Source organism: Rhinoraja longicauda, chromosome 10 (genome assembly GCF_053455715.1).
Source record: "Rhinoraja longicauda isolate Sanriku21f chromosome 10, sRhiLon1.1, whole genome shotgun sequence".
Taxonomy (NCBI): domain Eukaryota; kingdom Metazoa; phylum Chordata; class Chondrichthyes; order Rajiformes; family Arhynchobatidae; genus Rhinoraja; species Rhinoraja longicauda.
In genome coordinates this window covers 41,626,971-41,653,191 of record NC_135962.1, presented here as the reverse complement: position 1 = coordinate 41,653,191, position 26,221 = coordinate 41,626,971, and the positions used below count along the sequence as shown (strand labels likewise).

Sequence of the window (26,221 nt, the reverse complement as noted above, 5' to 3'; positions counted from 1 at the left end):
TATTTGAGAGATGCAGGTAATTTCTTGTCAACATAATCACTCAACCAACAGCTAGTGGATTTTGCTTTGCATAAATTAACTGTCATGTTTATTTAAATTATGCAATTATGCACAGTTTAAAAAAAATTTAAGAGGGGCAATACAGATAACAATGTAAAATAACAATGGTAGTGATAAATTCAAATCAATTTTAAAATTGGGCATAAGGATTATTAATGCAGACATAAGTTGCATGCTAGACCATAAAATATAAGTTCAAAAGCAATTTTTTAGATATACAAAAGAAAGCACTGACACATCAAAATACAATAAACATACTTAAATATTTGGAAAGCAATGCATAAAGCAGTAACTGTTAAATTTGGTGATAATTTGTAGTGAAGATTCTATAATACAGTTGAAATATCACAGAAATACTAAACATTTACCTTTTAAATAAATAATTAATGAAATACAACTTGAATATTAAATGTAGCTATTAAAAATGCTACAATTACAAAGCATTGCTTCTAATTTTAAACTTGTTATTTTTCATTGTTTCACAAGTTTTCACCTTTCCAAGACCCTCAATTTTTAGATCTACTTTCAGTTAACTCCCACACCTGCTGGTCTTACCATCAGTGCCTGCAAGCCATTTTTCAAGATACACACAGTAGGGCTTTTAAGAAACTTTGTGTTATAGAAATACTTGTTATAAAAATAATTGCATCAATGAGGAAAAAGTGGTTAAGAGCTAGTGTTTCAGACTCAAAACGTTATTTTTCCTGTAGGATTTTTGAAAATTAGGTCTTTTTAATAGCAACAAGTTTATTTTTGTCACTGCAAGCTAAAAATACTAAAGACTGCGTGTTACATTATTTAATAGAGTTTAGTTGCACGGGTGTCAATACAAGCAACTCTAATGACCACCCACAGGGAAACTGAGTGTGTTCTTAAGAAACAATGGTGCAATAGAAACAGTATTTTTTCATGTAAAATTGTTTTTTCCAAGACAGCTTCTTTATATTAATTTTTTTTTTTAATCAATTTTTTTGAAAATGTTGTACAGAGAAATTCAATGAAATTACCAATGTTTATACAGAATGGGAGAAGTTGACTCCATTCAGACATTGATTCACATGCACAATGAACTAACTTATTGTCCATTAAACTACCCTCAGATTTGTCATTGCAGGATAATATTGGTCTTAGTGTTTAGTAACAATTTTAAACTGTAGTAAAATACAAAAATGAAATTATGTTGTTTTCCTCACAACAATATTATACGATCATTAGAGATTGGTTAGTTAAAGCATGGCAAAATGTTGCTGCAGTTGTTTGATTAATTGTTGAGTGTCAACATGATCTGGAAATGCATTTGCTGATTTCTGTGCAGCTATATAACTGCTCTGAAGATCTCCGAGCTGCAGGAAACAAATATAAGACCATAAGACATAGGAGCGGTTAGAACATTCGGTCCATTGAGTCTGCTCTGTCATTCAAACGTGGCTTATCTATTTCTCCCTCCCAACCCCAATCTCCTGCCTTGTCCCCAACAGACACTAATGTTCTGTAGATCATCCACTGAATGGTACACACCTCTACATTTTACTTAGCAGATCAGAAGCTTCAACGTTAAACTTTTAGATTTCAGATTTAGATGCTCATCAGGCAAATTTCCATGTTGCAGAGAACACGATTGCTTTGCGAAGCACCTCAAACCCAACTAAAAGTGCTTTCTGTCCGTTTTCACCAACCAGTGATGTTTGTGTTGAAAAACCCATTTTGCCACTAGCAGAATATAGAGACCCTGATTTTAACTTCCAGTCTGACAAAAAAGAGCCAGAAATTAAAATGGTGGCAAAAATATAATTTCTTTGCAGCTGCCAGCTGCCTTCTTTGATGCTATTATCAAGCAACTAAGAAGAGAAAGTGGACATCAAAGGAAAGGATCCATACATTTCCTAAGTTCAGATATCTACAAATATTTTCCTATAATTTTTGAAGCTCCATTATTAATTTTAAAAATTCAAGAATTTAGATGATAAAACTCCCCGGCTGAACATGTTTGTATTTATAAACACCCTTTACCTCCAGCACTTTTTAAACGACATGGGGTTCCCATGTCGTTTAAAAAGTGCTGGAGGTAAAGGGTGTTTATACACGTGTTATAGCCACACTTATCGTTTTGTGAGATAAATGGAACATTCTTTGTTCTAACCCAACTCTGCCATATATGTATGAGAAAGATAACCTGCTTTAATTACATTTCTTCCTCTCCATCTGAACGTACATTTTTATCTCTGCTTTCAATTTCTGCCATTTATTCACCTCTTCCTTCTCCTTCAACATTTCGGAATGTAATTATTCAATATTTACCATAAGATCCTAACTTTCACTAACGTTCTTTTCTTTCAGCAGCGGATTTCCCTCCGGCAGGGTTCTGTGCTTTATTTACGTGTAAACTATTTTTCTAATTTCTGTGAGCCTATTGCCCAAATCACACTTCGGTTCAATTTAATCTCATCTTCCTGCCCACAACCTCCACATACAATGGATCATAAATTGATTTTTTTGCATTTATCGTTTCTTGATCATTCTCCAGTCTGAAAAATACAAATTCTTGTTTGGGTGTAGTTATGACAATGTTATAGGTATGGCAAGGTGCTGATAACTTGCTCAAATGACAATCTGGAGAGAGCGCATTTGAGATTACAAACATAAATCAGCATCATAGGTGAATTTGATGTCAATCTCAAAATGTTTCTACATATCCTGCAGCTACTGAGAATCACCCATTTATCACCTCTGCAACTGAAGGTGCTGTAGCCATTTGCAGAGGGGCTACTACTAAATCAGAGTAGGTAATTGACTGTTGACCAAGGACAAAAAATAGCATCAAGTCTTTTTTTTTAGAATGGCGATGCATAAATTAATTTCACAATACCACCAGAACTTCTGAAATTAAATTCTCATAAATACAGAATTCACAGAGGTTGTCAGGAAAACCGAATCACCTGTATAATATCCCTACCCAAAACATGCAAGTATGCACTCCTGGTGGCAGGCATCAGTTAGCTATATATTGCAAAATTAGTGATTAAATCTCTTCAGAGAGTCATTTATTTTTCATATTCATTACCTTATCTGAAAGTGCAGCAAAATTATAATGTGGCTCGTACATGTGAAGAGCCAGAGCAGCAGCCGTCTGCAGAAGTCCCCGGGCCTTGAGATACAAATAAAGAATTAGATACTTGGAATAAATGCAATGCTTTGTTTCCAAGATAAAACAATGTTTTCCTGCATATTGCATGAAAATTCAGGTTGCTCACCTGCTCATGATGCCCTTTGCGCATCTCCAGGACTGCTAAATTGTTATAAGCTTCAGCATGATCATTGTTGTTAGCCAGTGCCAGCTTAAAACATTGATGGGCCAAATTTATATCCCCAGTTCCCTAAAATATAACAATGTCTATTTACAAATTCCATATATACTGAGGCCATAATCACTCCAAATGACAACAAATGATCAAAAATATACTTTCCTTATATATCACCTGGACATATTTTTAGGATTGGCACATACTTTAGCACTTAAAATAATTCATGGGATGTTTTAAAAATGTTGGTGTGCATTTTTGTGAGGTGTAAAAAACCCAACACATTGTGTTAAATGGGCTTTCCAAAGAATTCAATAGCAAATTCTGCTTTGATATTTAATTCATGGTTCTACATGGAATACATTGGCACATGGTAATTCTGTTTAGTGCAATCTCCTAAACCAATAATCTCTGTTTTCTAGCAGATGTGGACAGCAAGAGCACAAGGTGACAACCATATGCAAGTCCTCCTCCAAATCATATATCACCACCTTAACTTAAAAATGTAGCACTGCTCCCTATTAATTACTGGGTCAAAATTCTGGAACTCCCAGTCAACAGCGGTTCACCACTTCTCAAGGACAATTAGATAAGAATATATTCTAGTTTTGCCAGTTATGTCTAGATTCCCAAATAGAATAAAAGTATTTCCATTGATGCCCACAAGGTTATTGAACCTCTTTCTACATTGGCAAGACTTGGGGGTCAATGTTGCTAATGTAAAGTTCCTAGCTGTTGAATCATGTCTATGTATAAATGCCAAGTCACATTTCTAGACAGCGAGGACTAGCTCCCACCTTGCCCTTTTACCTTTACCAAAAGGCTGCCTGCAAGTTTGAGGACCACCTTGCAATCCATTTGAGAGAGTCCCCACTTTGTGGCCATATAGTATGGGAGAATATTATTTTATGCATGATATTATTTGCTAGTATTTTATACATTAGACATTGTTACGGCATTATTTTATACATTGTTGTTTAAGGTTTGTAACTGCTTAGGCATTAGGCGCCTGTCTGTAACTAATTAAGGCGCTCTAGACATTCCGTACCCTTGACACGTCTCTGTAACATAACACTCCTTTGTATAACACTCCTTTGCTTTAGCTTGTACCTTTGCTTTAGCCTTGATGATAAGGGTAGCAGAATCCGAAGGGATGGGGAGAATCCGAAGGGACGCATCTCTGTAACACTCCTTTGTATAACACTCCTTTGCAGCTTGTACCTTTGCTTTAGCCTTGATGATAAGGGTAGCAGAATCCGAAGGGATGCAGACATTCATCAATGAGTAGGATTTAATGGTGGCAAGAGAAGAGATAAGGAAAAACATAGGCCTTGGGGCGATGGATGGATGTGAGGGATGAACTAGCAGGAAATAAGGGAGGCAAAATATGAAGGGATGTGAGCATTGAGATAAGGATATATTACTAAATGGGATTTAATGGTGGCGGGACAAACAGGTACTACAAAGCAATGAAGGACTGAAGAAAGGAGTGTGGGTATGAGGTAATGCAAAGGAGATAAGGTTTAGAATAATCCTATAAAAATAGGCTGCCCGGTGTACTAAGTGGGCAGTCAGATGGTTGACATCCTGATTGTTCCAGCCGTTGTTTGCAAATAAAGGCTTTTAACTTCTTGAAGAATTCTCCGTGTCATCTGCTTCATTTTGAACACCGGTAACCACGATAAAATCAACAAAGTTTGTGCATGTAGAATATTATATCACTTTAGCAATGTTTTATTGTTTTAAACAGGCTTTCGGTGCCACAAACATGGGATGGCAGTTTTCTGAAGCGATAAGGAAAATAGTTAGCAAAAATTACATTGAAATAATATCCGGGAGTCATAATTGTCAGTTGTAATCAACAAAGCTCAGGGGTTAATCTCTCATCTATCTTCACACTCAGCTCACCTGGCCAAATCTGATCCACTGAAAATCTGGACAATAAATTAGTATTTAATTTGATGGTATTTGAAAATCACTTAACAATATCCATAACATACAAACAATCGAATTGCAGGTCAATATTTATTTAAGTGCATTTTAGTAATTAGGATTAAAAGAGAATTTGCAAATTCATTAGAAGGTCCTCACTGACAGTCATACAACATAATCTTCAGTAACTATGTTATAAATAAATTAATAACCATGTTAAATGTAATGATATGATGAAAAAGTTATCAATCGATAAAGAACATTGTCCATTACCATTTAGAGATTTATTGAAGAAAATATATATTTAATCGCGTTTCTTAAATTTTATGGCAAAGCTATATCACCATTGTTTCTGATTCAATTTTATTTTCCTTTCATTTTTCAGGAATTACTGTAGATCATGGGCAGTGGTGTAGCGGTAGAGCTAAAGCTTTACAGCAGTTGAGACCCGGGTACGATCCTGACTACGGTGCTTGTCTGTACAAAGTTTGTACATTCTCCCCGTGAGTTTTTTAAAAGATCATTGGTTTCCTCCCACACTAATTGGCTTAGTATAAATGTAGAATTGTCCCTAGTGTGTGTAGGGGTAGTGTTAATGTGCGAAGATCGCTGGTCGGTGCGGTCGCGGCGGGCGGAAGAGCCTGTTTCCATGCTGTATGTCTAAACAAAACTAAAATCACACTGATATTCAGTTTAACAAAGGCAATGAAAAAATGGTGTAGCACATACATACCACTGCGACATGGCCAAGGTTATACCATACATCTGCAACTTCCTCGTCATTCACAGCTAGGGAGAGTGCTCTTTCAAATGAACTCAGAGTCATGTCATACTGTTGTGCATAAAAACAGCAGAGCCCCAGGTTGTTGAAGAGCTGACAATTATAAACACCCATTTGGAGGAGTCGCCTGTGGAGAACAAGATTTTTTTAACCATAATTTTAAAGATAATAATTGGTCCATTTTGTAATTAAAAAATTGCTTCATCCGATACAATAAAAACAGCAGCATTCCCAATATTTTAAGTTTTAATATTCCAGATCGTGGATCATTACACTGCAATTACAATGCTTAATCTGAAGGATTACTGCAATGTTTCTTTGATGTGGATTTGTCAAGGAAAGAACTGATAATTACATATTTAAATATTGTTTTTATTTTCTCATTTCTATTTTAATATTATCAGATCAATGCCCACTACTTTTACGTGGCCTAACTAAAATGAGGCTTGATACTAAGAAATGTTCAGCAGAGTTTAAAGGCAATTTCCTTTTTTTCCTGCATGGGCAAATGTCATCAGAATCTTGATCTAAACCTGGAACTAGAGTGGGCAGCAATAGTTTTTTTTTTAACCACGCCAAACTTGCATGCCAACACAAGGCAGCACAAACATAAAATGTAATTAGTTTCACCAATGGCTTGGTTGGCAAAGGTTGACGATCATATTCATGAGCATAGCAATTAATATTATCTCAGGTTTTCATGTTCTCAGATTATAATGCTCACTTAGATGTGCTCCTGTCAAGAAGTTTCAGTTAATTCCAAAATAAAATAAATGGGATGGAGAGGGTGAATTCAATAAATGAAGAGGGAGGGACCTGTACTGTCAGATACCACTCAGGTGTTGAACGTGAAAATTATCCTCCATATATCAGAAGTCTAACATATCTTTTGGATGATAGACAAAGTGTTGGAGTAACTCAGCAGTCCAGGTATCATCTCTGGAGAAAAAGGATGAATGATATTTCGGGTCGGGATCCTTCTTCAGACTAAAGTATAATAGAATTCTCTTTCAGTTACTTCAGTAAGTGACCAAATAGCCATTATTTATCTCGGTATAACAAATAGTTGCAGGCTATTAAATTTGTTCAGTCTAAGTCCATAACAGCCGTCATTCGGTGCCCAGCTGGAAATCAGAATGATAATGTTAAGGAATGTGACCAATTTGTAACTATACTTGTTTATTAAAGACTGCATTTAGTGAGGGCAATAACTTGGATCATTTCCAGGTCAATAATATTTGACAACATGGCTAAACGAATGAAATCAATTTTATTCACAGAACTTGTATACCTACTGCCAAAGCAGTGCTTTTTTTCCTGGAGAATTGATCCCACCTTGGAGGGTTGATATAATTTGTGTTTCTTTTCCTCTTTCAACAGACTAAACCAAGTCAATTGGTTGGAAGTCAAGAAGGATCTCAACCCGAAACGTCTCCCATTCCTTCTCCAGAGATACTGCCTGTCCTGCTGAGTTACTCCAGCATTTTGCATCTATCCAAATTAATTGACTTTGTTTACTGAACAAAATAGTGCTTGCTACGAGACTGTGCCTTCACCTCATTTAATGAACACACTGTACCAGTGTGTCTACTTATTAAAACTGTTTTGCATCACAACCTGTAATCATTTCTATAATTAACACATGTTCTGATCTCACCTATAGAATCGTAGTGCAATCTCTGGTTGGTCGGAATAAAAATGGTTACTCCCTATGCAGGCAATGGATTCTACATTAGTATTATCTTGTTTTAAAACTTCCTTATAATATTCAGTTGCTGATACGATGTTGTTCATTTCCTGTTAAATTCAAGAATATCAATCTGTTATTATGTGGCAAAATTAAGAAAAAGCACAAGCTGGTTTATGTTGGATAGATTTTCTAAACTCTTGTATAGATATATTATCTTCATTACATCATATATGCGAGCTATTCCTGTAAGCAGTGTGACCTCCCCTGGGAAACGGTCCAGCCCTTGCTTGAAAAGGCTTAAAGCTGTCAATGGCTGGTCTAAACGAATGTAGACCTATAATAATAAATTGAAAAATATTTAAATAAGTACAAAAATTTCAAGACATTGCATTCATTTTATCCCAGAATTGACTGGGGAACAAAAATGATGAATCTTAATACTATATGGAAGCAGAATTTGCTGCCTATGTAGTAATAGTAGTTACTGTTACTTATATGCAAATGATTATAGTCAAAATATGAATATCTAATAACTGTTGTCTGATTTTCATCATTAGCTTCACAAAGACCATCTTTTATGATCACTGGCAAGTATAGAATACCATCACATTGCTGCATTTGCAAGGCAAATTGCAAGCTTTACACACCACAGATATTATGGTCTTGTAATTTGTAGTGTAAGTGGTCTTAGTTAATATTTGTCGATCACCATCTCTATTAAAATAAGAGATTTCATTTGTTCAAATTATGAAATTTTCCAGAAATTAAAAGGCATAACATTTAATTTTCTTGTACTTCCTTTATCTTTTTTTCCTCTCGATCGCTTTTATTCCATTTTTGTGCACACACAATTTCTCTGTGCGTAACTGGTTTTACTTTGATTTCATTCCTTCCCATACCTAGTGATTGTTTCCTAATCCTCAAAAGAGATTCCTCAGTGTTGGCATTGTTCACTTGGGTCTAAGACAGCCCTTTCTTTCACTGCTCATGCTTTCAGCAACTCTACAGCCAAGCATTTTGTGAGCTGAAAAAGTACTGGATGTCGCACCAGACATCTTTATGTGCTTTGATATAGCAAATACTACATCATGTAATGCTAAGTAGTGCTTGGAAGGTAGTGACTCCGATGTATACTAGCTGCTTACCTTTGCCAGATAAAGTATTGTATCAACCATTTCCTGTTGTTTCATTGCAGATTTAAATTGTTTCTCTGCTTCACGATACAAACCTAATCTTTAAAAAACAGAAATGGAAAACAGTTTGCAAAATGTAGAAAAAATGTTTAAAGTTTGCTTTAATATATCATTCTTTTTGGACACAGCTTCCAAAAATTACATTGGTTCAAATTCTGCATAGAATGGAAAAATAACAGTGCTCCCCACTGACCAACCAGATTCAGTGAAGCCTCGGAGTAAATGCCCTCTCTCCCAGAGTTTCAATTTAGTACCTTATTCATGGATTGAGCAGTGCCCAACAACAGATTTTACAGTTTGCAGGTCAATCAACCCAAAAGATAAATTCCCAAATTCAGCAAAGGAATGAAAATTGCTGAAAATGAACTGTTAGAGACATCAGTTAAACCTTAGGCGTACCAAAATCAACTGTTTGGAACATCATTGAGAAGAAAGGTGCACTCATCATTGAGCACTGGTGAGCTTGCTAATCGCAAAGGGGGATCTTATAGAAACATATAAAATTCTTAAGGGGTTGGAGAGGCTAGATGCGGGAAGATTGTTCCCGATGTTGGGGAAGTCCAGAACCAGGGGGTCACAGCTTAAGGATAAGGGGGAAGTCTTTTAGGACCGAGATGAGAAAACATTTCTTCACACAGAGAGTGGTGAGTCTGTGGAATTCTCTGCCACAGAAGGTAGTTGAGGCCAGTTCATTGGCTATATTTAAGAGGGAGTTAGATGTGGCCCTTGTGGCTAAAGGGATCAGGGGGTATGGAGAGAAGGCAGGTACAGGTTACTGAGCTGGATGATAAGCCATGATCATATTGAATGGCGGTGCAGGCTTGAAGGGCCGAATGGCCTACTCCTGCACCTATTTTCTATGTTTCTAAAGGGACTGGCAGGCCAAGGAAGACCTCCACAGCTGATGACAGAAGAATTCTCTCTATAATCCCCAAACAACTGTCCAACAGATCAGAAACACTTCAGGAGTCAGGTGTGGATTTGTCAATGACCAATGTGCGCAGAAGACGTCATGAACAGAAACATAAAGGCTACCCTACAAGATGCAAACCATTGGTTAGCCGCAAAAAATAGGATGGCCAGGTTACAGTTTGCCAAGAAGTACTTAAAAGAACAACCACAGTTCTGGAAAAAGGTCTTGTGGACAGATGAGACAAAGATTCACTTATTTCAGAGTGATGGCAAGCGCAAACTATGGATGAGAGAAGGAACTGCCCAAGAACAAAAGCATACCACCTCATCTGTGAAACACAATTGTGGGGGTGTTATGGCCTGGGCATGTATGGCTGCTGAAGGTACTGGCTCACCTATCTTCACTGATGATACAATTGCTGATGGTAGTAGCATAATGAATTCTGAAGTGTATAGTCACATCCTATCTGCTCAAGTTCAAACAAATGCCTCAAAACTCATTGGCCGGCGGTTCATTCTACAGCAAGGCAATGATCCCAACCATACAGCTAAAGCAACAAAGGAGTTTTGCAAAGCTAAAAAATGGTCAATTCGTGAGTGTCAATCACCCGATCTGAACCCAATTGAGCATGCCTTTTATATGCTGATGAGAAAACTGAAGGGGACTACCTCCCAAAACAAGCATAAGCTAAAGATGACTACAATACAGGCCTGGCAGAGCATCACCAGAGAAGACACCCAGCAACTGGTGATGTCCATGAATCGCAGACTTAAAGCAGTCATTGCATGCAAAGGAAATGCAACGAAATACTAAACATGACCACTTTCATTTACATGACATTGCTGTCCCAAACATTATGGTGCCCTGAAATGGGGGGACTATGCATAAACACTGCTGTAATTTCTACATGGTGAAACCAAAATGTTAAAAAAATGGCCTTTGTTAAAATCTGATAATGTGCACTTTAACCACGTGTCTTTTTTCTATTACAAATCTCAAATTGTGGCGTACAAGAGGCAAATAAATAAATGATGGGTCTTTGTCCCAAACATTATGGAGGGCACTGTAAATACTTAGAGCTTGTTTTAAATGTTTTAATTGTTTAAATATGCTCAAGTGTTTCTGTGTTTAAAAAATGCAAATGTTTAATTGATTCTGGTAGCTTTTAAATAAATCTGAAGGTTAGATTTTTTCAAAAGTATTCAGTCTTGATAGTTTTTCTGGGGACATGCCACTGACAGTTGTCAAAAAAAAATTTAAACAGTCATTTCATGGATAGTAATTGTTCTGGCCCATTCATCTTCCATTGTACAAGATTTGCCATTTATGATCATGATATTATGAATCAGCAAGTTGATAATGGGATACACAAAGCACAAATCCATATTTTTTCCATTATGCCCAAATTTTCTGCATTTTTAAATCTGAAAGCATTGAAGTGCAATGTAGCCATGAATTAATGATATCTTCTTGTCAACAAGAATCTTGAATAAACTTAATGTAAATCTAGCTCTCTTTACCTGTAATAACATTTTCCAATTTGTACCTTCCACCACCAGTCCTTAAATTGAGACTGCTCAGTAGCAAGTGCTGCTAAATCTAACGCCTGTTAGAAATAAAAGTATTCATTTATTATTGACAAATTATACAGAGTTAATAATGGTGGAATGGGGAAAAAATGACTGCCGATTCCAGAATCAGGAGCAAAAAACAAATTGCTGAGGGAACATGGCAGGTCAGCAACATCGGTGGAGGGAAAGGTCGGCAGACATGCTTGGCAATAGTTCCAGCCTTTCGAATACAACACACCATGAAGGTGGACTGAATGCCTTCTATGGACTGGACTGTGTTCACCACTCTGCAGATTCAGGCAGTCATGAGCAGAGCAGGTGCTATACCAGGCTGGGATGCATGTTTTTAGTGCATCTGTAGATGTTTGAGTAAATCCTCAAGGACATGCCAAATCTTCTCAGATCCTTAAAAATTTGAATACACTGAGACGCTTTCTTAATGGCTATAAATCTATAAATGACTTCAAACATTAACTCTGTATTTTGAGTCTATTAAATTAGGATGGGATAGACTTTTCAAATTTGCATGAGCGAGTATATAGAAGATTTTTATTTTAGGGTTAATTAACTCCATGCTGGTATTTGTGGCATGCACTCTTAGGACTCAAGTTCCATAGAAACATAGAAGCATAGAAAATAGGTGCAAGAGGAGGCCATTTGGCCATTCGAGCCAGCACCACCATTCATTGTGATCATGGCTGATCATCCACAATCAGTAACCCGTGCCTGCCTTCTCCCCTTATCCCTTGAATTCCACTAGCCCCGAGTGTTCTAACTCTCTTTTAAATTCATCCAGTGAATTGGCCTCCACTGCCTTCTGTGACAAAGAATTCCACAAATTCACAACTCTCTGAGTGAAAAAGTATCTTCTCACCTCAGTTTTAAAAGGCCTCCACTTTATTCTTAGACTGTGGCGCCTGGTTCTGGACTCCCCCAACATTGGGACATTTTTCCTGCATCTAGCCTGTCCAGTCCTTTTATAATTGTATACATCTCTATAAGATCCTCTCTCATCCTTCTAAACTCCAGTGAGTACAAGCCCAGTCTTTCCAATCTTTCCTCATATGACAGTCCTGCCATCCCAGGGATTAACCTCGTGAACCTACGCTGCACTGCCTCAATAGCAAGGATGTCCTTCCTCAAATTAGGGGACCAAAACTGCACACACTACTCCAGATGTGGTCTCACCGGGGCCCTGTACAACCTTTTACTCCTATTCTCAAATCCTCTTGTTATGAAGGCCAACATGCCATTAGCTTTCTTCACTGCCTGCTGTACCTGCACGCTTACTTTCAGTGACTGGTGTACAAGGACACCCAGGTCTCGTTGCACTCCCCCTTTTACCTAATCTGACACCATAGAGATAATAAACTGCCTCCTTGTTTTTGCTGCCAAAGTGGATAACCTCACATTTATCTACATTATACTGCATCTGCCATGCATCTGCCCACTCACTCAACCTATCCAGGTCACCCTGCAACCTCCTAACATCCTCTTTGCAGTGTACACTGCTACCCAGCATTGTGTCATCTGCAAACTTGCTGGTGTTACTTCTAATTCCATCATCCAAATCATTAATACATATTGTAAATAGTTGCGGCCCCAGCACCGAGCCTTGTGACACTCCACTTGTCACTGCCTGCCATTCTGAAAAGGACCCGTTTATTCCTACTCTTTGCTTCCTGTCTGCCAACCAAATCTCTATCCATGTCAATACCCTACCCCCAATACCATGTGCTTTCCATGTTAAGAAAAGCAAATCAGAACTTTTCTTTCATATATAAAATCATCTGACCTCAGATTCTTTACATTCATCGTCTGCATGCATATATTCCAACATTCAAGAGAAATTTACTCATGGCAGAAACTATATACTCTATATCGGGTAGACACAAGATGCTGGAGTAACTCAGCGGGTCAGGTAGCATCTCTGGAGAGAAGGAATGGGTGATGTTTCAGATCGAGACCCTTCTTCAGACTGATGTCAGGGGATGGAGCGGGACTAAAGGACCCAAACAATCTTTCCAGGTGAGGCAGAGGTTCATCTGCACCTCCTCCAACCTCATCTACTGTATCTGCTGTTCCAGGTGTCAACTTCTCTACATCGGCGAGACTAAGCGCAGGCTCGGCGATCGTTTCGCTCAACACCTCCGCTCAGTCTGCCTTAACCAACTTGATCTCCTGGTGGCTCAGCACTTCAACTCCCCCTCCCATTCCCAATCTGACCTTTCTGTCCTGGGCCTCCTCCATTGCCAAAGTGAGGCCCAGTGCAAATTGGAGGAACAGCACCTCATATTTCGCTTGGGTAATTTACACCCAGCATACCAATATTGATTTCTCTAACTTCAGATAGTCCCTGCTTTCCCTCTCTATGCCCTCCCCCTTCCCAGTTCTCCCACCAGTCTTCCTGTCTCCGACTGCATCCTATCTTTGTCCTGCCCCATCCCCTGACATTAGTCTGAAGAAGGGTCTCGACCCGAAATGTCACCCATTCCTTCTCTCCAGAGACACTTCCTGACCTGCTGAGTTACTCCAGCATCTTGTGTCTACCTTTGATTTAAACCAGCATCTGCAGTTTTCTTTCCTACCACTCTATATCGGGGATTTGTTAATAACTTACAGTTTTGACATCATTTTCATGGTGAAATATATATTCAAATAATGTCTGAAACATAAAATATACATACATATTAACATTAGTATACCGTTTCAAAGATAGATCACTAAAAAATAATATAACGCATCCAAAATCCACTTTCATAATAAAAAAATTACTTCCACTTGGTCTGATTGCTTGAATAAATGTTGAAGAAATCCAGGAGGAAGCCTATTCCTTTACATGTCTGAGAACCTCACCAATTTGTGGCGAGTATTTCTGACACCTCAAACCCAAAAATTAAACTACTGCTGGGTGAGAGTGATCCAAGTCACAGCTCTGAAAGTATTGGCCTGAATAGACATAAAATTCCAAAATATAGGTTCAATCTTAACTGCAGAAGCAGCATAAATGAAATATTCCTTAAGCTATTACTAACAAAACTTCTTAAAAATAAGCTGGTCCCGAAAGGCAATATGACAAGTCAATATTATGGCCTTGAGTTCCCATTTTGAGTACAATCAAAAATCTAAATCAGAGGTTCAAAGGTCAGTTTATTGTCACATGTACCAATTAAGGTACAGTGAAACTTGACTTAAACTAATGAAATGCAAACTACATTACAAATTGCACCAGTTTTGCAGTGTTTTTTTTGTTCAAATTTCATCTCAATTTACATTTAGCCAAAATTTTCCAAGAAGTGATGGATAATTATACATTTTTGTAAGCAAAATAATCTCACGTTGTTTGATCAATACAGCTAAAATTGGGCTTAAGAAAATGAGGTTAATGTGAACTTTTTATATATGAGCATTTAAAATTTGACACAAACCTTAGCTAAATTTGCTTTCCCTGCATATTTGGCTAGATTTAATCTGGATATGTTAATAAAGGGTCCATCAGGGTTCGTAAGCATGGAAGCCTGTAGAAAAAAGAATTTTGTGGTAATTATAAAATAATTTTATTCATAAAACTGAAAAATACCAGAAATTTAAAAGAAAATGTTCTTGCAGAAAGAAATATTACCGTTCCTAGCCTAACAAATCTACCAGAAGCACTTGTCACTGGTTGGGCTGTATACGCTGTTCTTGGAGTCTTGATAGCTTGCTCCATGGTGCTAGGTCTGCCAGATTGGGTGCCTGGTCTCACAAACCCAGTGATGGGTCTTCCAGACTGAGATATGGGTCTGTGAGAAGAGATAAAGTGTTTTAGCATAAATACAGGAAAACTAATGGCATAGGGGAATAACACTATCAAAGATTCGTCCAATTCTCTTTAGTGAAGCCTTACAATTTAATGCGCTTTACCAAAACTGGTAAAGTTTTGCATAAATATGTAAAGTTTGCATAAATATGCTCTTTCCTTTGGAATTTTTTGTTGGAAAGCTTGGTCCCTCCAGAAGTCTAGGTAATGTTATGTTATTTCCAGTGAAATGTTTTGGATTCTGGTACAATCAGCATGTTAGGATAGCAACAGATTATGTACTCCAGTTTTGGAGATACATTTTACTATTTGGTTTAGCGATACTACATGGAAACAGGCCCTTCAGCCCACACTGTTCATATTAGATTCATGTTATCCCACTTTCAAGTCCACTTGCTAAACACCAAGGGAAATTTACAAAGGCCAGTTATCCGGCAAATCCACACATTTTTGGGACGTGGGAGGAAACTGGAGCACCCAGAGGTAACCCAACCTTCCTGATGAGTTTGTTGATGAGTTTGTTGATTCTGTTGGCGTTCACGGCCTTCGCCCGGCTAGCCCAGCACAAGACAGCGGAGAAGATGGCACTGGCCACCACCGATTAATAGAACATCTGCAGCATCTTACTGCAGATGTTGAAAGAGTGAAGCCTTTCATTAATTAAAAATAAATAATTTTATTACCAAGTGACCATGCTTTATTTTTGTTTACTGCAGTTCGTCGGCACGATTAAAATGCTGTTAATGTACCGACATAAATAAAATTATTGTTTCCTTCCTTCTAGCAGGATGGTGAACCCTTGGGTAATCTTTCCCTATCCTTGACTACATTTTTTTTTAGAAGCTATTTCACTCCAGTTGAGATCAGCCAATGCAGTGCACATGTGAATTCAAAATGGAGCATCTCTCAGCACACCACAACATCTGGTGCATTTACTAAGTCATGAAGGGGATTCATAGTTAAACCACAATACCTGACTGCCAGGCTAGGACCACCTCCTTGATTGACTCCTGGAAGTTTTAAAGAGGTTCCTGGACCTGAAAATAATATAAATCTTCAAATCAATTCAAAACCCAAAAACTGCTTCACCAGGCAAATTGCACTTTGGACAAATTGAAATAAAAATGAATCACATTTTTGTACATTTTGATTACTGTTACATTAAACAGATATGAACAGAATATGTCACTTATAGGTTAACAGCAGTGAAGGATAACATGTAACAGTTTTACTGATTTACTTGTATCTGATTTACTTGTATCTCCGAGTATTTCAAGTCCCATTTCAGACAACCGTACAACTGATCTAAGCAAATACTTATGTGTATGATGGCATCCTGATAAAATATTCAATTATAATTGATTTTAAATATAAAACAGCATTTTTACCACAGAAAGATGTGATTTTCCTTCCTATGTCTGTTCCGCTGCATTGCTAGATCAACCTAACTCCAATTCTTTGGTAAAGCTATCGCTGCAACTTTGCGTGTTAAACAATTACTATTATTTTTAGAGAATAATTACATTGGTCCTACATAAACCACTGACTTTGCCAAATAAGCATTAATTTCTCACGTTCAGTGACAACTTTAAATTGATTTTCCTTCTTGAATAGCATTCAAACAAAACAAAATCTTCTTATTAGTTTGATTATTTTTTCGCATTATATTCCAAGAGAATCTCAATCTTCATTCTAAACAATGGTTGCTTGCCTCCAATATCAAACTCAGGACTCAGTGCTTTAACATTTTCTGTTGTTTCCAATAAGGACGGCAAGGTAAGGGAATCGGGAATGACCGAGGTTGTAACCTTGGTCCGGAAGAAAAAGGAAGCGTATGCCAAGTTCAAGAAGGTGGCATTAAACAAGGATTATGAGGAATATAAAGCAAGTAGGAAAGAACTGAAGTGGACAATATGAAGGGCAAGAAAGGGTCATGAAATGTCATTGGCAAGTTGCATTAAAGAATATGGTATGGCTTTTTATACGTACGTTAAAAATAACAGGGTGACCAGAGAGAAGGTGGACTGCTCAAAGATAAAGAAGGGAATCTATGCTTGAAGTTGAAGGATGTAGGTGAGGTACTAAACAAATACTTTACATTTGTATTCACCGAGAAGGACTTGGAGGACAGCGAGGTCCATGTGCAGAATATAAATATGGTAAGGCAGTTTTAGATCGAGAAAAAGGTGGTGCTGAGGCTCTTGAAGAATATGAAGTTAGATGTTCCCAGGGCCCAACGGAATCTACCCAAGGATATTGAGGGAGGCAAGAGTTGTGGTAATTGAAGTGAATTGAAATGGATCCAGGTCATTTCTGAGGCAGAAGTTGATTTTCAGAATAATCAACTTCTCAAAGTACTTCATTAGATGCAAGTGTTACCAGTCGGTCATCATTCAGGCGGGTCACCATGCTTTTCTTGGGCACTGGTAAAATAGATGCCTTTTTAAAGCAGGTAGTAACCTCAGGCCACAGCTAGTTGGTCTTTACCACTCAGCCAAGTATGCATTCTGGACCACTTAGCCGAGATTCATACTCTTGATGGATGCTCTGACATCATCGGGTCGTCGGAGGCTGAGGGGGCTTATGATGGTGTCATTGTTCTCCCTTTCAAAGCATGCAGAAAAGGCATTGAGCTCATCCGGAACTGATGCAGTGTTGCCACTTAATATTTTGTGTGTACACTCACATTTCCTCTCAAAAGAGTGGTGAATCTATAGAACGGCTGAGGAGGCTGCCATTGGGTATTTTTAAACCAGAGATTGATAGATTCTTGATTAGTAAGGGCGTCAAAGGTTGTGAGGAGAAGGCAGCAGAATGGGGTTGAGGGAGAAAATATAGATCAGCCATGACTGAATGGTGGTGTAGATTTGATGGGCTAAATGACCTAATTCTCCTCATATGTCTTGTAGTTTTATGGTCTTAAAAGCACCATCTTACAACTTCACATGAATTGAATGCACATTTCACTAATTTGTTATTTCTCTAACTGTCTTTTCGTCTGTCTCCTGTTTGCCAAACATCCTATAATATTGCTGTCGGCAAGTTTCAGTATCAAGACCTGATTAAATTAAAACATGACCAAAGGTAGTTATGCAACAAAATTGGTTTACTGAAGTACTTACGAGCAATCTGTGCGATAGCACTGTCATCCAGCATTACTTCTGCTATTCCTTCTTGTTCTACATCTACTTCATCCACATATACCATCTCGGTCAAGGCTCGAGTTTTCAAGCTCCATGCGGCCTATAGAATAAATAGGTGTACATTTCAAAAATGTTATAATGATTACAAATTGATATACAATACTATTTGAAATAGCTGAACAAAGCTTGTAAAGAAGGACCAGACTTTCCAGTTAGTTGCAAAGGAATTGCTTCCGATTTCCCTTCTGCAGAGAATTGTGGCATTCAGCCTCTAAAATATATCACCAAATTGCCAAAGTAATCAACTAGATTGAAAAATTGTGACTGACAACAGACTAGATGTTTTTGAAAAAATACATAACTTTCACACCATTTTCTAGATAGTAACCTGAGCAAAGACTATGACCCATAGATTAACTCAGAAGTAGAAATATCATAAAATAATCTCATAATCCATGTTAAAAATTTTTTTCTTAGATTGCTTTAGAGAATAAAATTCCATGTAAAACTAGTTTTTCAATCCCAGGTGTTAGAATTGTGATCTAGAAAGTAGTATGTATGTAGTAAAAAGCTCAGTTACACATTAAGAAAATCTTTTTTTTTAATTTTACAGCAAAACATTTGGTAAAATTTGGATTTCACTGATTTTATAGTGAAGACAACAAAGGAGGAGGGAGGGGAGGAGGAGGGGAAGGGGGCTGCACCAATGCAGGAGAGGTTTGGGCCCAACGGGTCCACTTGGTCTAGTATGTCTTTAAAGAAACAGTCAGTAGAATAGATAAAGGAAAAACAATGGTCGTATACTTGGAGCTTCGGAAGGCTTTTAATGACCCAACATGGTTCGAAACATGGGTGTCTATTGTTTATTGAAAACACAAAATTAGGGATAATGTTACATTACAAGCTTAACAGAGTCCTTCAACACTGCTAGATTCTATGATTGCACACAAAACACAGACTTGACAACATAGTTAATTTTAAAAAATCACAAATATAGCATGATCAAACAACTAATTCTGTTAAAAGAAAACAAAACAAGCACTGAACTGGAATAGGGTTACATGGTAGTTTTTATAGCAAATAATCAATTTCACAATTTGTGACAGAAAACATTGCTCTAATGGCCTTTTTAGAATGAGGTAGGAGGGAAAGAAAGATTAGGTACTGCAAATTGCCAGCCAAAACAATAGCTGATGAAACAAGAAAATCCATACACACCCAAATATGTGCCAGAGCAATGGCTGGCTGAGAGATTAGGTGAAAATGGACTCGGTGTAGGTTCCAGTGGTAACAAATTTGGACAAAGGAATCTGAGAGAGTTTAGTGTATTATTGCCTCATGTACCAAGGTACAGTGAAAAGCTTTTTGTTGCGTACTACCCATAAATCCATGACATGAAGGAATTCACTGGCAATTGGATGCTAAACAGTAGACAAATCAGTAAAAATAAATCAAAAATTGTCTTACAGATAGATACTGTAATGAAGGCATCTTTTGCACGATGACCTTTCCCGGGCAGGGAATAGAGTATGAAAAAGAGAATGTTATGTTACAGTTGTACAAGATGTTGGTGAGGCCACACTTGGGAGTACTGTGTTCAGTTTTGGTCAGCCTGCTATAGGAAAGATGCCATTAAGCTGAAAAGAGTGCAAGGAGGTCTTACTAAGGTGTTGCCAGTACTCAAGGGCCTAGATTATAGGGGGAGATTAGGCAGGCTAGGACTATTCCTTGGAGTGCAAGAGGCTATGGGGTGATCTTATAGAAGCATATAAAATCACGAAGGGATTAGATAGGGTGGATATAGTCTTTTTTCCCCAATAGCTGGGGAATAAAGAACTGGACAGCATAGGTATAAGGTGGAAGGGGAAAGATTTAAAAGCAACTAGTGGGGCAACTATATCAAACAGAGGGTGACAGATACATAGAACAAGCTGCCAGAGGAAGCAGTTGAGGCAGGTGCAATAACAACATTTTAAAATACTTTTGGGCAAGTACAAGCAAATGGGACTTGATTAGATAGGGCATCTTGGTCACCATAGACGATTTGGGCAACAGGTCCTCTGAGTGCTGCATGACTATGTTTCCAAAACTGCAACAAATCTAAAATGGAAAAATATTGGAAACAGTCAACAGGTCAGGCAACACCTGTGGAAAAAGAAATAATTAATATTTCAGGTCAAAGATTCCTTATTGGGAAAGAAAACATAAATAAATTTTAAGTTGCACAGAAGATGGGGGAGGAATGGACAGGACAAAGCAACCATCACTAATGGGGGCAATGTCAAGGTTGCTACGAGTGTTAAAGGTCATTCAGGGCATTGTTAACATTTCCTTTTGTCTCTTTACACCCACAGATGTTGCTCAACCTGCTACGTTCCTCCAGCAATTTGTTATTTTTGTTCCACGTTCGAGCATCTGCAGTCCCTTGTGTTTCCATGGCATCTCCTGCTGACGCATGGGAAAGGGCAATAAGGAGGAGGTGGGTCTCAGAAGGAAGTGGTGGTGGAATGAGAAGCAAGAGAATTTCAAATTTTCCAACAGAAAAAAACTGGCAATAATACTTTTTAAAACGCCATTATTTATTTCCTTCACTTTCCTACGAAACCGACAGGGCAGCAGGCTATTTTTGCTCTCCACTTTGCTGCTGTAACCCTGCAAAATTCCCCGTTGTGGGACAAATAAAGGATTATTTAAAGGATTATTTACGGTAACAGGTATATTCTAGCTAAGGGTAAAACAAATTAAAGAATGGCACAAACAGGAATAGAAAAGGCCATGAATTAATACAGTTGATGCACAAAACAAAACTTAACATTCAAGTCCTTTTTTTTTTACTTTAAAAAAAGGTAACTTCCTCAATGAGCAATACTCTATATTACCCTCTATGATTTACTATACTTTCACTAAAATTACTTTCGGAGTCATGCTATTTCTCAAAGATTTATTTCCCAAGGATTACACAGCTATAGAATAAGGGAAGCACGTGGGAAGGGATGCGAGGGGAACACAGTTTTGTGGGAATTGTTACAATGCTTTTAATTTCACTTTCCTTGGCAAGTGTGAAAAAGAAAATCAACAAATATATCACTTTAAATATTAAGCAGAACTGCTGTAATGTAGAAAGAGAGTCTACTGTTTTGGAGGCAAAAATTCAATCTCTATTCCTGGTAAGAAACTGCAAACCAATTTAATGCGTATTCTTACCTTGCCAAGCAGTTAATGTGCCTAGCAGTGAATTGCATTTATTGAAGGTCATAATAATTAAAAAGTCACAATTGTGTGAAGAGGCTTAAAAGGCCAGCTGACAATTTTATGTCTGGCATTTGTTCATATTACAAAAAACATCTGTTGTAAAATATTGCTGGAGATATTATGAATATACTTAGCATTGTTCTAACTGGCTTAATATTAAAATGACATGTGAACAGAATGTTGTCTGAAGGCAGTAAATGTATTTCCCAAGAAAAATATTTTTAAAACATAATAAATAACTTGCTATTATATTTTTTGTGACACAGGATGTGCAATCAAATGCAAAGCAAGACGATTTCAACAGTGGATGATATTGTTTAATGTAAAATCTCTTTTTTATAAAGAAGGTACATGGCCAAAGTCTCACACATCTCCGACCAACAACTTTGCAAAAATCATAATGTACTGCAGGAGTCCCAAGGGTATGTGAGAAAGATTGAAGTCCCAGCATTGTTACAACACTTATCAAGAGTAGAAAATATTAAGTAGAAATCGAGATGGCAAGTGACATTAGTATAGAAGGATTCATAGAGGACTTTATAGGAAGCCTGCTGCTGGAAAACAACTGATCAACAAATCTCAAAGTTATTAAAATGTTATAAATATGAATGTCTTTATTCTCGTGGTAATCAATCAATACAATTTGCTGTAATATCCCAAGATGCTTTGCAAAAATGTACAATTTTATGCCCAGTCATTATGGACATAAAGATACTTCTACCTTACAATAAATCAATGTTACAATTCAAAGTAAATGTATACATTCTAATTCATTTGAATGTATTGATATACTCCCAATATTAATAATTATTTCTTAAATCATAGCAGTGATGGAAGAGAAAACCCTGCAAAGTGCTGGTCATGGAAGAAAAACATTCTAATATAAACCCCAATTGTTTTTTGTTTGATAGAATTAGCTCGTTGCCAATTGTTTAATCTCTTGTTGTGTTCCGAATTTCCTTTCACACCCATGCATGCCAAGACTTCCAGGTTCAAGAACAGTTTCTTCCTATCAACCACTTGAACCACACTGCACAATCCTAATCACAAAACTACAATCAGCACCAAACTACAATTAATTTTGTTTAATGGTTGCACTACGTACAGCAGCTTGCACAATTATGGTCTAGTTTCCCATTTATATCCAATAAATTGTATTACTCTTTATGGTCTATGTATTTGTGTTGTTGTATTAAAGCACCTGTGCAAGCTGCAGCAAGTAAAAAATTCATTTTTCAGTTCAAGTGTACATGACAATTAAACATTCTTAAATATAGTTAACTGCCCTTTGAAAAGGCATGGCAAATCACTCAGTTCAGGGCAATTAGAAATTGGTGATAAGGTATGGTCATGCCAGAAAAATGTCAATAGCCTGCAAGTGAATATATTTTAAAATAATTTGTCTTTTTAAGATTATTCCTTCATTCATAAATTGGGCATTAGATTTACAATAATTAACCTTGGGAATGAAACTTCAATTCCACAATTGTGCCAAAGTTCAATAAGACTCAGGTTCGATCCTGACTATGGGTGCTGCACTGTAAGGAGTTTGTACGTTCTCCCCGTGACCTGCGTGGGTTTTCTCCGAGATCTTCGGTTTCCTCCCACACTCCAAAGACGTACAGGTATGTAGGTTAATTGGCTGGGTAAATGTAAAAATTGTCCCTAGTGGGTGTAGGATAGTGTTAATGTGCGGGGATCACTGGGCGGCACGGACTTGGTGGGCCGAAAAGGCCTGTTTCCGGCTGTATAAATATGATATGATATGATATGATTATAACAGGAATAAAATGAAAGTCATTCAATTAGCCTAACCAAATGCCACAAACCTACTATACACATATATTAAGAGAGTGATTTTAAAAAACGTTTAAAATAATTTCTGAATTATAACAATCTAGCATAAATGAAAACCAAAATAAGTGAAATAGAATAAAGTAGTGAAATCATTAAGTTTTAAAACTTGAGCAATTGACTTTTAACAACAAAAAAAAAGAAAATATAATTTTGTATAATTGACTGAGACAGTTTAAATTAGATCATTGTTAAATTGAGAACATTTTTTTTTGCAATAATCATATTCATATCATAACAAAGATTAGGTATCACAAAATGCTGGAGTAACTCAGCGGGTCAGGCAGCATCTCAGGAGAAGGAATGTGTGAGTTTCGGGTCGAGACGTGTCAGTCTGAAGGGTCTCGACCCGAAACGTCACCCATTCCTTCTGTCCTGAGATGCTGCCTGACCCGCTGAGTTACTCCAGCATTACGTGATACCTTCGATTTGAACCAACACCTGCAGTTATTTTCCTACGTAACAAAGATTAGCACCATTTGAACATAAAAATGACTTCTTAAGTGACCAGCGATATCAGTTAAGATATCAAATAGCTGCGTGTACACAGTCTCGAAAGATTGAGGTGTTTGTAATGTAATCCTCCATTTGACAAGGATATATGTATCCTTAAAAGTTCAGAGATTTATTTTGAAGCTATAAATTTGTTATCATTGTTCACTTAGTTTACCGGAGAACAACTCCCAGCCAAGCCGGGAATATTTGAAGCCCCTAATGTTAGTCGATCGCTTGTATTTGTTTACAACTTTCGAAATATCAATCGGAGAAACAAATCCCTTCCTGCGCTGTGAATCAGGAAGATGAGCAGAATTCGGAGCATATATACTAGAGGAACTCTGGTACATTACTAGAGTTACTCTGGTACATTACTGGAGTTACCCTGGTACATTACTGGAGTAACTCTGGTACATTACTGGAGTAACTCTGGTACATTACTGGAGTAACTCTGGTACATTACTGGAGTAACTCTGGTACATTACTGGAGTAACTCTGGTACATTACTGGAGTAACACTGGTACATTACTGGAGTAACTCTGGTACATTACTGGAGTAACACTGGTACATTACTGGAGTAACTCTGGTACATTACTGGAGTAACTCTGGTACATTACTGGAATAACTCTGGTACATTACTGGAGTAACTCTGGTACATTACTGGAGTAACTCTGGTACATTACTGGAGTAACTCTGGTACATTACTGGAGTAACTCTGGTACATTACTGGAGTAACTCTGGTACATTACTGGAGTAACTCTGGTACATTACTGGAGTAACTCTGGTACATTACTGGAGTAACTCTGGTACATTACTGGAGTAACTCTGGTACATTACTGGAGTAACTCTGGTACATAACTGGAGTAACTCTGGTACATTACTGGAGTAACTCTGGTACATTACTGGAGTAACTCTGGTACATTACTGGAGTAACTCTGGTACATTACTGGAGTAACTCTGGTACATTACTGGAGTAACTCTGGTACATTACTGGAGTAACTCTGGTACATTACTGGAGTAACACTGGTACATTACTGGAGTAACTCTGGTATATTACTGGAGTAACTCTAGTATCTGACTTTGATTCGGAGTATCGCTGACGCAGCCAGCTGCCACACGGTCGGCTTCCTACCTGGTCATACGCATTTTCGTCTAGCAGCTGCGTGCAGATGTCAGCACAAAACTGGAACTTGCGCCTCCTGAAATAACTCCAGGCCAAGAACATGGGGTCCATGTCCAACCCCATTTTAATCCAAGATAAGCAGCAGTATGTGGGACGGCGGGATGCGACGGAATGGCGACCATCAGTGGCGCCTCCGCCGTCGCTCCCAGCAACGCATCCCGGGGGCCTCGGCGGCTAAACCTGGCGCCTTCGCGGGGGCCTGATAAACAAGGCAATGTTAAGAGTATAAAGTGCAATTGCACATCAATTATATTATCGGGAAAAAAACAGTCACGTTGCAATTTACCCCTTTTCGTCATATTTTATTTGCATGCAAAAATAGAAACATGGTCGCGCTTACGACCTTCATCTGCTTTGCATCCTGCCAATCACCCTGCCAAGAAACAATGAACACTCATTTCATCAAGGAAAGCTGTAGCTGTTTGCATTATGCATCCAATAATAAACATCAATATAGAAAATCTAATAATATAATGTAAGTGTAATTGATAATTAGTACCATTTTTCAAATGTTACTACTTTTAAGTATCAATGTCATGTTACGTTTTAGAAATAACCTAGTTATATAATAACCAAAGGAGCTGTTGATTTTTTTAAATCAGCATCAGTGTTATTTTCCAATATATTATGAGTAATTTCGGGTTAATATTTTGTCTTATCAGTTAGGAGATGCAATTTATGACGTTTAAATGTTTATTCCGTGAACACAAATTGCAGCATTTTAAAGTGTCAAATAGATTCTTCAATGGTAACTGACATAAAAATGGTTTAAAAAAAAAAGTCAGATGAAAATAATGAAATAGAAATAGTGAAAACGTTCAGGGAAATGGGATATTGACTGCCGAGAAAATAAGGTGAGATTTTAACCTGTATACCCTTCCACTGGATGAAGCTATTAAACCTCCAAAGTTAACCTTTTGTCCCAGTCATTGTGGTTGACCTGCTATTATCCATTTTCAGTATTCTCTTATTCAGCCTCGGGTTTCAAGCTCCACAATAATCGTCATATCATTAGTTAATCGCTGCGCTAACAATCCACTCTTGTTTCCCCACCAC

At 37.6% G+C, this 26,221-nt stretch overlaps 1 protein-coding gene across 3 annotated transcripts; it reads right to left on the bottom strand.

Moving 5' to 3' along the window:
- Positions 1 to 290: 290 nt before the first annotated feature.
- ttc8 (tetratricopeptide repeat domain 8) lies at positions 291 to 26,200 on the bottom strand. 3 transcript variants are annotated; one of them, XM_078406741.1, is made up of 15 exons: positions 26,033 to 26,182; positions 25,115 to 25,364; positions 18,361 to 18,481; positions 16,212 to 16,275; positions 15,062 to 15,221; positions 14,868 to 14,957; positions 14,060 to 14,104; positions 11,389 to 11,474; positions 8,908 to 8,995; positions 7,986 to 8,096; positions 7,730 to 7,869; positions 6,025 to 6,199; positions 3,312 to 3,434; positions 3,122 to 3,205; positions 291 to 1,403 (listed from the first exon to the last, which is right to left on the bottom strand). In XM_078406741.1, the coding sequence occupies exons 2-15, from the start codon at positions 25,226 to 25,228 to the stop codon at positions 1,287 to 1,289; spliced, it is 1,518 nt and encodes a 505-aa protein (XP_078262867.1). In that variant the 5' UTR covers positions 25,229 to 25,364; positions 26,033 to 26,182; the 3' UTR covers positions 291 to 1,286. The 3 variants fall into 3 exon arrangements, with proteins under 3 accessions (XP_078262867.1, XP_078262869.1, XP_078262868.1); XM_078406743.1 differs by lacking the exon at positions 25,115 to 25,364 and having other exon boundaries at positions 292 to 1,403; positions 26,080 to 26,200; XM_078406742.1 differs by lacking the exon at positions 25,115 to 25,364 and having other exon boundaries at positions 292 to 1,403; positions 26,033 to 26,179.
- Between the last annotated feature and the right edge of the window lie 21 nt (positions 26,201 to 26,221).